The sequence below is a fragment of the Eutrigla gurnardus genome (assembly GCF_963514095.1).
Source record: "Eutrigla gurnardus genome assembly, chromosome: 20".
NCBI lineage: Eukaryota > Metazoa > Chordata > Actinopteri > Perciformes > Triglidae > Eutrigla > Eutrigla gurnardus.
This window is the reverse complement of record NC_139931.1, coordinates 4626340-4643336: the sequence shown is the minus strand read 5'-3', so window position 1 is coordinate 4643336 and position 16997 is coordinate 4626340. Positions and strand designations below refer to the sequence as shown.

Below are 16997 nucleotides of genomic sequence, written 5' to 3'. Positions count from 1 at the left end.
TTAAGTTTGAAGTCGTGTCAGTCATTATATTCCTCTGCTTCTGATCTGTTGAGCATGCTCTTGCATCACCACCGGGCTGCTCTTGTTGTCTGGTGTGCTGATGCTCTCTTGTGGACAAACGGTGTAAAGTGACACCAAAAGAGCACATGGCAACATGTAAACAACCTGAGATCAACATGTCGAAGAACAACTGCTGTCTCTCCTGAAAGACAGTCAGTGAACACATTTAAAATGACAAAGCGAGGCGAGAAGCTGGCATTTGCTCAAAGTTTATTAAATACACATTGGAAAATAAAACTCTGTTACGATCCATAGCTTATCATAGCATGTGTGTGTCTGCAAAGAAGCAGATGTGGAGGGACGACACGGGCATCGGGGAAAGTCTGCATGTAGACGATCCGTCAGAAACAGTTTTCATACAAAACGAGGATCTTCTCCGTCTGACAGCTTCACACAGTTTTTAAGAATGTGGGGAGCGACTTTAATATATCTGCTATCTGAACCCAGCAGCCTGTTAATGCCTCCGCCTCCAGCATGGTGCCCTTTGATTACACATGATGCCTGTTCATCTACAGTAATTGATTCTATGATTTGTTTTTTTGTTGATCAAACACGTTATACAATATTTCATGAATACATCCTGAGCTTGTTTCAGATGTATTTGTATCCAGTCAATAGACACACTGATTTATACAAATGCATAAACAATCCCATTGTAAATATCACCACAAAATATTATATAACCGGCAGCTTTAATCCAAAAATAAGACCCCATTTGGTTATCAGCCATCATTGATCAATACTGGTTGAACTCTCAGTCTCGCGTGGGATAACATCAACATGCTTGAGTTACAGCACGGCTGTTTCTTTTGAATGCGTGGCACAATGTTGTCGGCGTGTTGTTGTTGCTGAGAAGGCAACGTACCGGTGAAAGGTGGCGGTTTTCTAGCAGAATGTAATGGTCACGTCCGCTGACAGTCAGGCATTGACATTCTGGACTAAAGCTTGTTTAGAGTATGAAACGTGCATGTGCAAAGATTCTGAAATTCTGTTCCGTCTCCATGACTTTAGTTATTTGGTGGTTCAACAACCACATTGCTAGGATTTTTATGTGAGAAAACACTGGTTCCTCTGTATTGCCTCCAAAATCAATGTCTCGTTAATCAGCTGGGAAATAAGTGCTCTTCACAGACCTACAGTATGTACAGTACTTTCAAGGCCTACAAATATCTAGTATTGAATCGCCTCATTTGCTTGAATCCAGTTTATTATTGCTGCCAAGAATCTACATTTTATCAACTGAATTCTAAATTGATAAACTGAACAGAAGAACGTGCGATAAAACAATTTAGGCAAATAAAACATCTTTAAAAAAAAACACACACAACCAATACCATGCGTTGAGTTTTTTTTTCTATGCGTCTAACATTTAAACAAATAAACACGAATAAAACAAATCGGGGGTGCAAACGTCAATGATCTGAGGGACGTCTTCCGAGCTTCTTTATGTTTTCAGCCTTTTGACACTGATAACGGTTTGACACATCTGGCCAGCTGTGATTACAGCTGTCACAACTATTGCTGTTAACTTAAGTGGAGAAATTACAATTACTATTAATAGATATAGATCATCAGGTATACTGTGGAATAACTGTCCCTAGATATTTTTTAACACTTCCTGCATTGCAGTGAAGAGCGTGGCAATTGTGGTATTTTGTTTCTAATTTAGGAGTCTGTTAAAAGGATGGACTATCCTTTATATCCAGCGGTTTCACCCAGAGTGTGTACACACACCTGAAGCAGACATACAGTAGGTTTTAAATTACCTCTCAAGGATGCGTGGGCCTGAAAAGCAGCACTGCACTCTGTATTCTGAAAACCTAACAGTTCAAACTAGTGGTACCGTGAGTGATTAAGTATGCAAGAGACCTACAGGGGACATTGTTTTCCCGTCCTTTGTCAGTTCTTCTGAAATGTCACATTGTGTGTAGGATATGGCGCCGTGACTGACTTGGCAATTCACTTTCCTTCAGCACTCGGGGGCCAACAGATCGTGTGCAGCCTGGGTTCTTGTTCAGTTTAAATGCAAGTCACATCAGGCTCGTGTATCCAAACTGGCTGCAATGCAGACGGCCTGAGCCCTCCTCCACATCTCCGGTAACATTCATTTTTACATCCACAGGGAACAGCTGTCGTTTTTTGCGTTTCCTTTTTTTTTTTTATCTTTTATTGTGTCCAGAGTGAAGGACACAGACGCCAGCGCTAACCCCACAGTGTGCGACCGGAGATAATTGCTATTAGGGTGGGCAGACGGACAGCTGATCCATTCCAGAGTGCTCTTCCTCTCCGGGACAGTCGCTGATCATGTGGCCAAACTCTTCCTCAGGCTACCTTCTTTTGAGACGAGACAACCTAGAGACATGACCAAAAACAAAACATGTTATATTCTTAGTTTCTTATTCTGACCGTGAAACAGAAAACATGTGCTCTTCTTACTTTTTCACTGACGTGTCTGTGTGAGAAAAAGGCAGCATGAGCATCCGCTTTGAGGCATTTTTTCCCCACATCACTGACCAGGAAGTGTTCTCGCTGGTCCCATCTGCCCCAGACATCTGCATCATCACCACTTCTTATATTTTCTTTTTTCTCTTCCTCCAGAACCAACCCCGTCACTCTAGATACCCCTCAAACACATCCAGCTCCGTGTCCGTGTCATAAGGGACGGAGGCCGGATCTGACAGCACTCCGAGGTCCACCAGCGCCTGGTCCATGTCCTCGGGCAGAAACACTATCCCCACATTCAGGACGATGTACTCCATCAGAAACGCATAGTAGAGGATCAGGACGTTCACAAAGAACAGGCCCAGATAAAACATATATGGGAGTTCGTCCAACAGCGATTCTAGCGAATCTAGCTGGGCATGAGCCGAATGTGTCATAGAAAAGAAAGGGAGCCACGGTTTGGGTTCTTGCGGGGCCAGGATGTGGCGGACGGGAGTCACCGCTAGAGATGTCTATGGGGGTGATGGGGCTGGGGCGTCCATTTCGGCTCGTCCCGACCTGCAGACAGATTGAGAAGCAGTTGTTTAGGGCTATTTTATCTGTACGGTTAGATGGGAAAAACACAGCAACACAGGTAGACTTCTGCTCGTAACATTCATAGCTATTAATAACCCGCGGGTCGTGTCAAAATACCACGTTAGCTAGCTCGGCGCATTCTTGACATTGGTTATTTGGGTTTGCGGAATTCACGCCAGTTGGCTACGGCTAAAAACAGTAGCATGCAAAACTCGTGAAAACGAACGCGAACACTTCTACAAGCAAAGACATCCGGAGTTTAATCATAAACACCTCCTTACCTGGAAGTACGAAGCATTCAGATAAACACGTTCCTGCCGATCATTTAACGGCCGAAACGTCCCTTCCGAGTGAATCAAAACAGAAGCTGACAACAAAAAAAGCGACGCCTGGAGCCCTGGCAGCTGATTGGCTCGCCGCTTGACAGGCTCTGCCGTGATTGGTCTCCGAGGTGTCCATCAGTTACACGGGGCCCTTTTTGGAGGACGTGTCGCGCGCTTTAATCGTCACCGCTAACACAGGAAGTGAAAGTTGTAGTCCTCATCCGCTCGCTTTGTATGCCGCCGCAGTGGTCTATTTTACGGAGAAGAACAGCAGCTCCCAGACAAACCAGCCACAACACTGTTACGTAACGAACCCTCGGCGACGCTATCGCCGCCTATCACCCAACGACGCTGCTGTTTGCTAAGTAGCTAGCCGAACGGGAAAGTGGGTGTAATGGATACAAGCGGACACTAAACGTTAGCAAAGAAATAACGCGCCTGATAAAAACAGTACACCCCCTTAAAACCCACAGCCATGTTTGGACGGTCACGGAGCTGGGTTGGAGGACAGGGGAGAGCGAAAAACATCCACTCCTTGGACCATTTGAAGTGAGTAGCTACTGTTAGATTATGCTAACTTTAGCCTCTGTGATAACCGGTTGAGAACGACTGTCAGCATTATCATTAGCGTTGTTGTTAACAGCTAATAAACGACAACGGTTAACCAACTGTGACATTAGCTTGCCGTTCAGCTAATTCAATACATTAATGTTTTGTCGTCTCTATTCTGTTTGGTACGGTGGTGTTAGACGAGGGAGCTAACGTTAGCTGTTAGCTTTAAAGTCAAAACCCACCCTGACACATATTAACAAGTTACTTTGGTCAATAACATCAATATTGAACGTAAACTGGTCTATACAAGCTGAGAAAAGAAGCGTCAAGATTTAAAGAGTGTTTTCTGTTCTTCTGGCTGATTATTAGGCAATTACCGATGGGTAGCATTAGTCTAAGTAGGTTACCAATTAAAAAAGCATTACTCAAAAGGTGTCCCGCCAGTTGTGTATAGTCATTAATTGAGAGGTTATTACAGTACTCTATTTGATGATATGTCTCATACATATCCCTGTAGTCCGTCTTCCTGCAGTTGGGTTTGGAAATAGAGCTGTACAAATGATTACAGAGTTGTGTTTTCACCACTTTCTCCTCTCCATCATCTCCATATGTCTCTCCACCAGGTACATGTACCATGTCCTGACCAAAAACACCACGGTCACAGACCACAACCGAAACCTCCTGGTGGAGACCATCCGCTCCATCACGGAGATCCTCATCTGGGGAGACCAGAATGACAGCTCTGTATTTGAGTAAGTACCAGTCGATGTTGCTTTCACCTGTAGCTACAAATATGCAGATGCAACTGTGGGAATCACAGTGATGGCTTTGTATTTAATTGAATTTCCATCTTCATTCCTTTAGGCAAAGGTTTGATAATTGTGCAAACTCTTTGCCGACCTCACATTCATGCATTTGATGCACACAGGAGAATTTTTAACAGGCAAACTTCATCTTGGAAACTCCTATCCACACCTTCTTTCTATAAAGCAACATTGCTGAGAAGTGAGCCGCTCTGCTCTGTTTGTTGGACCGTTCCTTTGCTTCCTGACCGTGAACCATAAGTTAAAATGTGTGTGTGCATCAAACAGATTCCTGATTTTCTTCCAGATCTGCGTAACGTAGTATATTTGTTTGACGTTTAATCAGAAACAACTCTGCATTTAGTGCTTTGCAACCTCTTGCTCTATGATATGAAACAGGAAATTGGTTTGTTGCGCAGAAAAAGCCACAGAGGATGTTGAAAACCCTTTGAAACACTTAGATTAAACATGGACATGGACAGTCACTTCATTTATTCATTTGCTGCTTTTTTTCCCCACTAAGAGTTAATTGAAATGCAAAGTCCACTGCAACATTATGACAATGTTTTAGACAAGCAAACACATTTTGAAGTATCTATGGTTTAAAGTAGCTCTTCTTTCTCGGTTCGGTAGGGTAGTTGGAGTTAGCCAGTCTTAGATCTGCTCCTATGAACAGTAGCTTGAAGTGATAAACTGCAAGTTCCTATAGGTGTGAAATCTGCAGTGAGTGCAGAAGTAGTAGAGTGCAAATACGGTTGAGTGAGCGCATGAATATTTGGCACATTTCCTTTATGAGATTGTGACAGTATAGTTTAGACAGGAAGCATGAGGACGGGGGGTATAAATGCATGAAAGCGCCATTGCCTCACGAATATCATTGCCACTGTGGTTATGTAGTATTGGTGTTAACTACTAGTCCACCAGGATGCTGCACAAGAGAAATGTATCGTTTGATAGCTATATTCCAAGATGGAGTCATCATGAACTGACTGCTTGTGTACGTTCCTGTATGTGTTCAGCTTCTTCCTGGAGAAGAACATGTTTGCCTTCTTCCTGAACATCCTGCGTCAGAAGTCGGGACGCTACGTGTGCGTCCAGCTCCTGCAGACCCTCAACATACTGTTTGAGAACATCAGCCATGAGACTTCCCTATGTAAGTATCTGAAATAACACTGGTATTTTTTATAAGAATATTAGAATCATCTTAGGCTATCATAAAAATCTAGGGCTGCAAGCAACTAATTACTTTTTTTCATTTATTTTGTTTTGTAGTTTGTGGTATTAAATTGCATTAATGGTGGAATTCTTTTTAGACTAGAAAATGTGAGAATTGAAACCATGCCCATAGTAGTCACAACAGGTGTTTTGTATTGGATGCCCTAAAATCAACAGCAATGTTATCTTGAGAAGGAATTCATATTTTTTTCTAAAGTTCTATATTTTCATTATATATTAAACTAGTAAATAGCAAGATTGTCTCTTCACTTCTCAGATTACCTCTTGTCCAACAACCACGTGAACTCCATCATCGTCCACAAGTTTGACTTCTCGGACGAGGAGATCATGGCCTACTATATCTCCTTCCTGAAGACCCTGTCACTCAAACTCAACAACCACACCGTGCACTTCTTCTACAATGAGGTGAGGCTGTAGACAGATGGGGGATCAGAGTGAAGGAAAGAAGGGAGAGAAGGAGAGGATCTATTGCAAAGGAAAAAGGAAAAGATGTATTAGAAGCTGAGAATTAGGGAGTGATTGAACAGATTATTTAAACTAGCGAGACAGGCTGAGATTACAGTTCTCTACTATTCATGACATTTTATAATGGTGCACAAAACCCCTCTATATAAATAGAGCCAGTTACAATTTCAGTTCCGTTATGTGCAAGTCGACCTGTGTTTGTATTTATCAGGCTACTTGTAACCACCAGTCTTCAGCAGCACACTTCCTCTGTCAAAACGTCCGCTTCCTGTGTAGATGGCTTGATTCGGCCGGTCTTGTCCACAAGTAATCCTTCTTTTCACCAGCCAAAACGAACACATACGTGTCAATGTTACCTTCATTTTAGGGTATTTCTTATCTATTTATATATAATTATTATACACCACTGTTCTTATTCATATTCATAGAATATTATCATTCAGGCTTGTTTCCGTTTGTGTCTGTGTGTGGACACCAAAGAAAACTCACCACCTGAATATTCTCTGATGACGTTGTCGTTGTTGCCCCTCAATGTTTCAGCAGTGTGTGTAGTCCTTCCCTTGGCCTGTGTGTGCTGGGGAAAGTTATTGGTGTACTGTCGGTGGTAGCTTTACCCCCGAAGCCAAAACCAGACCTAATGTGTAGATCTGACAGTATCTGTGTATGTGGTTATATTACTTATCAGTAATTTATTTTATTATAACTTTGCTTTCCTTCATTTGTCAGTTAACAGTAAATGTATATACTTTTGAAATGTAAAGGAAGACATTTCTTGTCTCTGGATGAAGAGTTTTAAGCAACTTATAATCATATTAAGAATCTAAAAGGACTCCATTGTAACCCCTTTTTCACAATTTTACAAAAGTCATGTTTTAATTATTAATTTTTTACTTATAATTAATTTGTAATTTATTGAATTACATTTTATTCTCCACCAGAGGGCGCTGTTGGATTGCTAATAACTTCGGCCCCTTCTGTGTCTGTCACATCTACACAATTACCTGTTTAAGACTGGAGGACAAACAGTGATTTGGTTTTGGCGTCAGGGTCACGTTTCTTCATTTTCTGTGACCTCCGGTTTCCTGGCCCTCGGCTGTGATTGGCTGGAGGTCGCAGTGACTGAGGAATGGCTGTGTAGAGGATCAGGCACTGGCACAGAGAGAGAGATGACTGAGATGCAGAGCAGCCAGTTTGTCATTAACAAATGTAGTGAGTGCAGCATGTTGTTGTTGGATTGTTAGGCGCAAAAGTCCTTTACTTCTGCTCCGCCTTATTGAGTGCCTTTCGTGTTTCAGGATGGGCCAAAAACAACCAAATCATAGCTTCCATGTGTTTTGCTCGACACTAATATTTTTGTGTGAAACGCAACATCTACAAGTCACAAAGTAGGCTCACGTATCCATGAAATATAACACCTTTTATTAGCTGTATTTAAATTATTACAGTAATTCTGTAACACCTCAACATAACTTTGACTTTTGTCTCATCATCCAGTCTAATTTCTATAAAAAGCAATAATATTTTCTCAGTTAAATAGAGGAATAAATACTAGTTTATTACTTCCAGAAGTCTCTCTCTCTCGCTCTCTCTTTTTCTCTCTCTCTCTGTCTCTCTCTCGCTCACCGGCGCCCCCTCTCTGTCTCCCACACACAGCACACTAATGACTTTGCCCTGTACACCGAGGCCATTAAGTTTTTCAACCACCCTGAAAGCATGGTCCGCATCGCAGTCCGGACCATCACACTCAACGTCTACAAAGGTGAGTGCCGGGAATACGCATGCGCACACGCTAAACACACACACAGACACACACACACACACACACACACACACACACACACACGTGTACATGCAGAATACAGAAACACTCACGCGACGCTGGGACCGCCTACAGCCTTTCTTTGTGCTCCTGCCCTCTTCTTCTCGCTGCTGCTTCTAATGCATGAGCATGACTAACAGGTAACACGTTGCCAAGCACATAAAACCTGCTTAATTCTTGTTCTTCAACGTTTCATTGCCTTCTAATGTACGTATGTGATTCATCATCCTCATGCTAGTGTCAAAGACTGGCTCTCTCGGTAAATATTTGCTCAGAATGTGACACATGAAAGCTGTTAACCTGGAACATGGCAGACCTACAGAAAATATGTAGATATACTTACAGTTCAGAATCTTATGTACAGCGATATCTGTCTGTAACCCTTGAAACGCTGCAGTCGGCCAGTTTCTTTGAGGACAAATGAAGGATTTTATTCCTTATTCTCTTATTCTATACATTCGTCATTACCTCAGTAACATCTGCTGTTACTTAACACGTGCAAACATATGCAGTCATGAGGATATTCATCCAGCATCAAACATCCATGACTCATTACGTACATATGTAAGTTAGCATTACCACAAGGTTCAGTATCACCATTCCCAGCATGCAAAGTTGTTGTTGAAATTCCTACACCCAAAAATCTATTGTGACCTGCAGGTTCAAAATAATTGTCCTATGAGTGCCGCATCAGCACAACAGCAATGCTGTGGGTCTGTAAACACCAGGATTGTTCCTCAGGCTGTGTTTACTGTCTGCGCTGTGCTGCGTCAGCCTCTGCTTCTCCTTCCTGCCGTCTCTCTGAGCTGGTCGCTGTCACTCAATGAGGGCCGTACATTCAGTCAGTGTTGACTTTTCTCCACACATCATGCTTCTCTTCACTATACGTTACATTTCCTCCACGTTACAGTCACTGCAGTATATCAACGATGGCGTCCTGTCTGTCTCCTGTTTGTTTGGCCCTGCATGTAACACGTTGCGCTGTACAATATATACTTATGCAAGTCTATATAGTTATGACAACTGACTTTAAGCAATACATGTCATTAATGAAGTAACAAAGTGGTGTGGGGAATGTGTCAGTGTTGGTCTGGCCAAGGGCTTTGCTATAGTAGGGATCGGTCAGAGGGAAGCATCAGCTCAGTGTAGCAACTCTTTTTTTTTTTTTTTGTTCAGAGGATATCTTACCTTACAGACTGAGACGCTGCTGAAGTGCAAAACATTCATTGCATACAACCAACAAAGTGTCAAAATGTGGCCAAAAAATGTTGAAAACATGTAATAACTTTCCTTAAATACTTGCAGCCTCACAACACTGAAAATAGTTCAGGATGTTGCAATGAAAACTATTTGAGCATCATACAGATGTCTTGGTTTGATGCTTCCTGCTGATTCCTCGGGTCGTGTCCTGCAACAAATGACAACCTGGAAAAGGATTTTTATCCAAGCTAGCGTCAAAATATCTTTAGTCAAATCGTGTCACTGCATTAGCTTTTTCTGGTAACGTTCTGCTTGTTTTAGTTTTATTGTTGAATGTGAAAAGCAAATTGATATCCTGATGAGTTTACAATGTTTAGGTGACGTATAGAAACTCCTTTGCCAGACGTGCCATTGTTTGCTGTTTGTTAAGATACCTGCGGGGTCCTTCCCAACCTCCACCCCTCCACAGCCGCCCCCCTTTACACACATTAACCCTGTGTCTGTTTCCCCCTCTCCCCTCCTCCTCCTCTTCAACAACCACTCCTCCTCTTCCTCTCCTTGTCTCTCTCCCTCCTCCCTCTGCGCGCCCCATCTGCCTAACTCCAGTTTCATGTAAGTTGGTTCCATTCATTCTGTCTTTTTAGGGCTGGGTAGCCTAGAAACATGTTATTTTATCTCCTTATACTGTTACCTACTTGTTCATAAAGTACATTGATGCATTTATAATTCTTATTAAATTAAAGTAATATTTATTATCAGTACAATAGCTGTTGATGTGAGTCTTTTATAGGTTTTAATAGCTCAAATTTGAAATGTCTGTTTAAAATGAGTTGTTATTACTCATTAAATGTCAGTGTTTGCTGATACCCAGCCCTATTTGTTATAAATGTACCAGTATGAATATACTTGCAATTATTGTTCTTGTAAATCAATCTGTATCTGTCGCCTATACATGAGGAAACCCTGCATGCTTTTTTATTATTCTTGAATTATTAATTGTTAGCAGCTGGGCTTCACATGGTGGTTGTTTTGTTTTTTTGGTGATGGGTTTGACTGTTATGGTCACTGTGATTATTTAGCCAGGACCCCCCTCCTCTGCTTTAATTAGCATCAGTTGATCCACTAATGGACTAAACGTGAATGGCGCTGGGAGTGGTGGCTTGTTTGATTTGTCTGTTGTCTGTCGTTATGTAATTTATTAATTTGATTTGGCTGCTCGATCGTTTCCCGTCTCACTTTGACCCGCGTCGATTGTCATCGTAAATTCACTATCAGTTATTATTTGCATTTGGTGTAGTAACACTGTCATTAGGACTGTTGACATTTCCAGTCAGTGAAGCTGTCGTTCCGAAGAGAAGTGCCCCTAAAGTATAATTAGGTAGTAATAAAGTAATTATCCAGAATGTCTGGGTTTTCCTTAAGTGAACGGACACAGGTTATTGCCCAGTGGTAAAAGAGTAACCCACCAATGTTGTACTCTGCAACACATTAACAGACTTACAACAGACAGTCTTTTAATATATTACATTTAATGTGTAAAAAGCTCTGCTTCAAACATTACGCTATGGCTAATGTCGAAGGATAAGCCCTCTTCGGAAAGCAAACTGAGTGCAGGCTCAGATCACAATCTTGGATCAAACCAAGTCAGTTGGAAAGGCAGTTTTTTCTTGTCTATTTAAAGTGAGAGTTGCCCCAATCATGTTGTAAACTCAACTGGTTTTCCCCTTGATCACAGTCCAGTAGTATTCCCTTGATGTTGTATTAACAATGGACCACTTCATGTACTTAATTTGATTTAGCATGGATTGTTAATTTTCATAATTTGTTTCTTAATTTGTGGTTTTTAAATAATATTTAACCTTCACGTTCTGATGGTTGTCTGGGATCACAAAGGGTGTGTACGTATGATTATTTGTGACTGTGTATGGTTATTTAACCTGAATCTTAACCCTGACCCTCATCTCTCCAGTGGACAATCAGCACATGCTGCACTACATCCGGGATAAGACTGCGGTCCCATATTTCAGCAACTTGGTCTGGTTTATTGGCAGCCATGTAATCGAGCTGGACAAGTGTGTGCAGACGGATGAAGAGTAAGTGCCGTCGGTCTCTCTGTTTCTCAGTGTAATTCTCACTCTGGCCTCTAGGGGTCAGGCATGTCTCTGGTTTGGAACCACAGCCTGTAAATCTCCTTTAAAAGTAGTTTTCAAGTTAGTAGAATGTGTTTTTTTTTGCTTTATGCTGTTGTCTTACATTATTATATACATTAAGAGCTCTACTCAGATAAAGATGCCACTTGTGTTAATAACGTGCAATCATTATATGGCTTCTCTTTGCTGCGTCCCAGACACCGGAACAGAGGGAAGTTAAGCGACCTGGTAGCGGAGCACCTTGACCACCTGCACTACCTGAACGATATCCTCATCATCAACTGTGAATTCCTTAATGACGTTTTGACCGACCACCTCCTCAACCGTCTGTTCCTGCCCCTCTATGTCTACTCCTTGGTTATCCCTGAGACAGTATGTAAACCCCCCCGCCTGCATGTCTAAATCAATAAGGTGTTACATTGGTGTTAACACGTCGAAAGTGGAAAGGTTGTTTCATATCCAACGGCTTCTTCCATTCATTTCTAATTATTGGATAACACCAGATCGTAAGTGTTATAACAGCTATACGTTCATGTTTTTTCCCCACAAGCTAATGTGTTAAAGAACACGTCACGGAACCTGTTTGATCTTAGTTGCAGCCTTAAATGAGCAAAAACAATAAAATAAAAAATAAGAATAAATAAATAATCCATCAAAGATTGAGGGGACAGCATCCCATATCCCCAAAATATTAAATTTACCATGATATAAAAAGACAAAATATAGTCTATTATATTTGAGGTAGTGAAACCAGTACATATTTGTCATCATTGATGACTAAAAGACCAAACCAGTGGTTTTGCCCAGTAAATGTGCTTAAATGTAAATTATTGTGGTGCTGTAATTTTTAAATAGTTCTTCCAAAACGTTATTGTCTGAGTGTTTCACAGACTTTATGTTCTGAAATACAAATAAGCACATCTACACCTCCTCACAAACCTGTGGGAAAGTGCTGGATTTTGAATTGGTTTGCTTTGGGAACCAACCAACAGCAGAAATGGAAGATATATAAGGCTTAAGCACATTTTTAAACTATTGAATGATCATCAGTCGGGCTCTGTGCTTTGTCTGTGTTTGCTCTCGTTATGCATTTCACTATTGCTTTAATTTCCTTCCAGGTACGAGCTCGGGACCTGCTATATGTGTGACATTGACTGGCCTTTAATGTTTCTGTGTCTTTAGTCTGAAGAGCGAAAGATCAACCCTCAGGTGTCCCTCTACCTGCTGTCTCAAGTAAGCAACACACTCATCACATTATCATATGAATTCCTCACAATGTGTTAAACAAGGAATATAAGGAAGATATTCTGCGTTCTAAAGACATCCTTTTATTTATCAACATACATTTTTTTTTAATGAACAAATGTTTTAATGCTATAATTGTCTGTGTGGTTTCCAGGTGTTTCTGATCATCCACTATAAGCCAATGGTCAACTCCCTGGCCGAAGTTATTCTCAATGGAGACCTGTCTGTCTTCACCCCACAGATGGAGCTGCACAGCACACACAAGAACACGGTAACACACACACACACACACAATTATAACACTGTCAAACACTCTATACAGTCTAGACCGACATGCAAACCAGAAACACAGTAACCGACAAAAAACACTAATTTGCAATATGCACCCACACACAGCAGACTGTACATTGTGTTACAGTCACACTAGCACACACACACACGCACACACACACACACACACACACACACAATTATAACACATTCAAACATGCTATACAGTCTAGACCGACATGCAAACCAGAAACACAGTAATATTTAACATGAACAGCACTCTCAACCGACAAAAACCACTAATTTGCAATATGCACCCACACACACAGCAGACTGTACATTGTGTTACAGTCACACTAGCGCACACACACGCACACACACACACACACACAATTATAACACAGTCAAACATGCTATACAGTCTAGACCGACATGCAAACCAGAAACACAGTAATATTTAACATGAACAGCACTCTCAACCGACAAAAACCACTAATTTGCAATATGCACCCACACACAGCAGACTGTACATTGTGTTACAGTCACACTAGCGCGCACACACACACACACACACACACACACACACACACACACACACACACACACACACACACAAAAACACACACACACAACGCAGTACAGCGCACAAACAAGAAACACACACAGGCAACCACATGGATACAGCACACTGCTTTAATAAAAGCATAGCTAGACGAACTTTACCATCCCCACACACACACACACACACACACACACACACTGGAGTTCCAGAAATGCGTGTAGGTGGTTATGAGATCTAATGGTTTTCTGCATGATTCACTGTCATAAATGCACCCTCATATGCAAATTCTATGCATAGTTTTTTCTTCTTCTCCTTCTTAACATTTTTTTGAACACACTCCTCTGTTTCTGTATTTCCTCTCATCTGAGCCTTGGAGGCTTTTTCTGAACATCTATATACTCGGGCTCGTAGTCGATCAGTTCTAATCATTGATCTTGGTGGACTACCATTTCTTTTGTTGATTAGTTTTTTTTCATTTTTTTTTTTCATGCTGAGTTATTTCCAAGAAACACATGAGCACATCTCATTGTGTTTTGATTCTTTGTGGAGAAGCTCCGTGTTACAGATCTATCAGATCAAGTAATTGATAAGTTGATGATCAGTATCGGTGTTCTCGACTTTGAATGCTAGTTTTAACACCTGCTTCTTTGTAATTTCCCTTTTCTCTTCGTCTTTTTGGTTCTTACTCCCCCTTGTCTTCCCCATAGGATTCCCCTCACCTCTTATCTTCAAACTATCTCATCCTCCCCTTTTCATTCTTCTCCCATGCTTCAGTTGCTCCCCTCCCCCCCCCTCCCCATCTTCTTAATTTTTTCGACCATCTGTTTGTGAAGCGAGGTGGGTGTGCTGAGCAAGTGAGCGTTTCTGAGAACCCTTGTGGTTATTCTGTGTGGTGTGCGTGTCTGCGCCAGACCTTTTAACTGTTGTAAGAAGCAGCCCACCTTTTCAGTGAATGTGAGTTGAGGCGTAATGTCTCAACAACGTTGGTCTACCACAACAGGAGACAGCCAGACCCAAACCAGTACCTAGTACCTTTTATTCAGCAGTGCTTTTCTCGGTGTCTGCATTTTAACACTTTAAATGTGACGCATCTTTTAACATTAGTGTAGGTGTAGCAGTTTTCCAAACATATACATACATACAAACAAACATACATACATACTGCATTAAAATGGCCCAAAATCTTTGATTTTCTCTAAAATAAAATAAACTAGAGAAATAGAGATGGTTTTACTGCCATGTGGACACAGGTGCAGGTGATCCTGCTGATTTTCTATTTTATATATTTCTTCTTGCTCCTCAGAAACGACAGAATTTAATATATCTTTTCCTCCATTCAGGAGTCAAATAAGTTTGCTTTTAACCTGTGGTGATATGTGTCTCTTTGTGTCTTTGTTTATTGCTTTTGAACGTTTCATTCTGCATGTTTGCAGGCATGTAGGACCTCTATCTTGCACAGTCACTCTGTGTTGAACAATCCTATTCTATTTCCTGACAATCCTAAACACAATGAAAAGTCGTGTAGAAGTATGGTCTTTTTGCACGATATGAATTGTTTCCGCCACACATCTGCGAGAACATTTGTTGTTGTTTGATTTATCGTAGATGAAACGCAGACAGACGAGGCATGGGCTCTGTTGCTGTGCAGGTGGTCAAATGGTACTTCCTGTTTGTCTCTGATGTGGCAGGAAATTAGGTCACATGATGGAACACTGAGAGAGCTGGCTCACCTAACCCCAATCTCTTTCCTGGAAGCTACTTCTCTCTCTCTCTCTCTCTCTCTCTCTCTCTCTCTCTCTCTCTCTCTCTCTCTCTCTCTCTCTCTCTCTCTCTCTCTCTCTCTCTCTCTCTCTTTCTCTACATGTGTTTTCTTGCAAGTACATCCGTTAGATACATGACGTCAACATTAACATATCTGTACCGGTATCTTTTTTTTCTTCTCCAAAGCACCTGCAGCTGTTTCAGTTGTGTAGCCGCAAGTCAAGGTCAAAGATACAGAAGTGTATCTGTGTGTGTGTGTGTGTGTGTGTGTGTGTGTGTGTGCCTTACATGCTCCCTGACCTCCATTAATTTCTCAGCATAGGCTCATGTTTTGAGTGGTTTACCAGAACATCAGCTAACAGGTGCAACACACACTCTCACACACACTCTCTCACACACACACACACACGCACACGCACACACACACACACGATTGCCAGTCTGTGGTTTATCTCTGACAGTATATACTCGCCGTGTTTTTAGCGGCAATCCTACGTGCTGAGACGTACTCAGTAATACAGATGGTAGATACGGTGCTTATGTTTTTATTGGCTGGCTAAAGGAAGGATTCAAAAGAATGAATAATTCTGTGGAAATCTTTATTATGCTTCAGGGTTGGACTTGATCTGAAAATATTTACATCTTGAGTGACCCCGTTTCAATATTATGTTCTTATTCACAATTCTATTAAGGGAAACCTTCTGTGAATGTGTCTCTACAGACTGAGTTCCCAAGCATTTATTCCTATTTTTATTAGAATTAGTTGAGCCAGAGAATCTGACTTATACATAAAGTGAAACCTTTTGGTTGATGTGGCGAACAGTTTCCTTCCAGTAAATGTGGATGCTGAGAAACTACAGTTGTTAATGGTTTACAAGGAGGTTGGACCTACATTTTCTGACCCCGAACCCCAAGTGTACATGTGTGTATTGATGTCCTCGCGTGCGTGCATGCGTGCGTGCGTGTGCGTGTGCGTGTGCGTGTGCGTGTGTGTGTGTGTGTGTGTGTGTGTGTGTGTGTGTGTGTGTGTGTGTGTGTGTGTGTGTGTGTGTGTGTGTGTGTGTGGTGGTTTATGTTAGCGTAAGGATTGAAGTGAAATAGGGCCACCTAGTTTCAGTGTGAGATACCTTATCCTGTTTGTCCTCTTTAACAAAGTTGAATCCTAGCTTTCATACATAATGCACATATAGACAAATATATAGAGCAGTACTGACTCAAATTGGCAAGTAAAAAGTATAAAGTTTTATAATTGCAAAGTTACAAAAAAAAAGTATTCAGGCACATTCCTGCCTCCACAGTTTATGCAGGATTTCCACGCATCCTGGGAAAATGTAGACCAATTTTCTAGTCTTGGAAATTCAGTTGTTCTGGAAACACTCATTTTCTAAGTGCTCGCATATCGGAGCCCCCCAATGCAGATAAGAGTGACATGTGAAAGGTCTACACTGTGTTCAGGATTATATTCATATTCAAATCAATTACATTTTTATGGATCGGAGCACTTTAAATGTGGAAACGCTGTGACTACGCCCC

The 16997-nt window shown here is 41.5% G+C and overlaps 2 protein-coding genes across 5 annotated transcripts in view; one reads left to right on the top strand and one right to left on the bottom strand.

Annotated features, from left to right (window-relative positions):
- Window positions 1-259: 259 nt before the first annotated feature.
- dexi (Dexi homolog (mouse)) lies at window positions 260-3450 on the bottom strand. Its single transcript, XM_084037207.1, has 3 exons — window positions 3360-3450; window positions 2497-3060; window positions 260-2412 (listed from the first exon to the last, which is right to left on the bottom strand). The coding sequence occupies exon 2, from the start codon at window positions 2937-2939 to the stop codon at window positions 2670-2672; it is 270 nt and encodes an 89-aa protein (XP_083893333.1). The 5' UTR covers window positions 2940-3060; window positions 3360-3450; the 3' UTR covers window positions 260-2412; window positions 2497-2669.
- A 299-nt stretch (window positions 3451-3749) lies between these two features.
- The window catches only part of clec16a (C-type lectin domain containing 16A), a 29665-nt gene continuing 16417 nt past the window's right edge, over window positions 3750-16997 (top strand). Inside the window, exons 1-9 of one of the 4 annotated variants that reach the window (XM_084036333.1) lie at window positions 3750-3950; window positions 4577-4705; window positions 5776-5909; window positions 6249-6397; window positions 8111-8216; window positions 11446-11569; window positions 11824-11998; window positions 12809-12859; window positions 13026-13142. In XM_084036333.1, coding sequence (XP_083892459.1) covers window positions 3877-3950; window positions 4577-4705; window positions 5776-5909; window positions 6249-6397; window positions 8111-8216; window positions 11446-11569; window positions 11824-11998; window positions 12809-12859; window positions 13026-13142 — 1059 coding nt within the window. In that variant the 5' untranslated portion in view covers window positions 3750-3876. The remainder of the gene's footprint in view (window positions 3951-4576; window positions 4706-5775; window positions 5910-6248; window positions 6398-8110; window positions 8217-11445; window positions 11570-11823; window positions 11999-12808; window positions 12860-13025; window positions 13143-16997) is intronic. The other 3 variants (XM_084036330.1, XM_084036332.1, XM_084036331.1) reach the window with 3 other exon arrangements.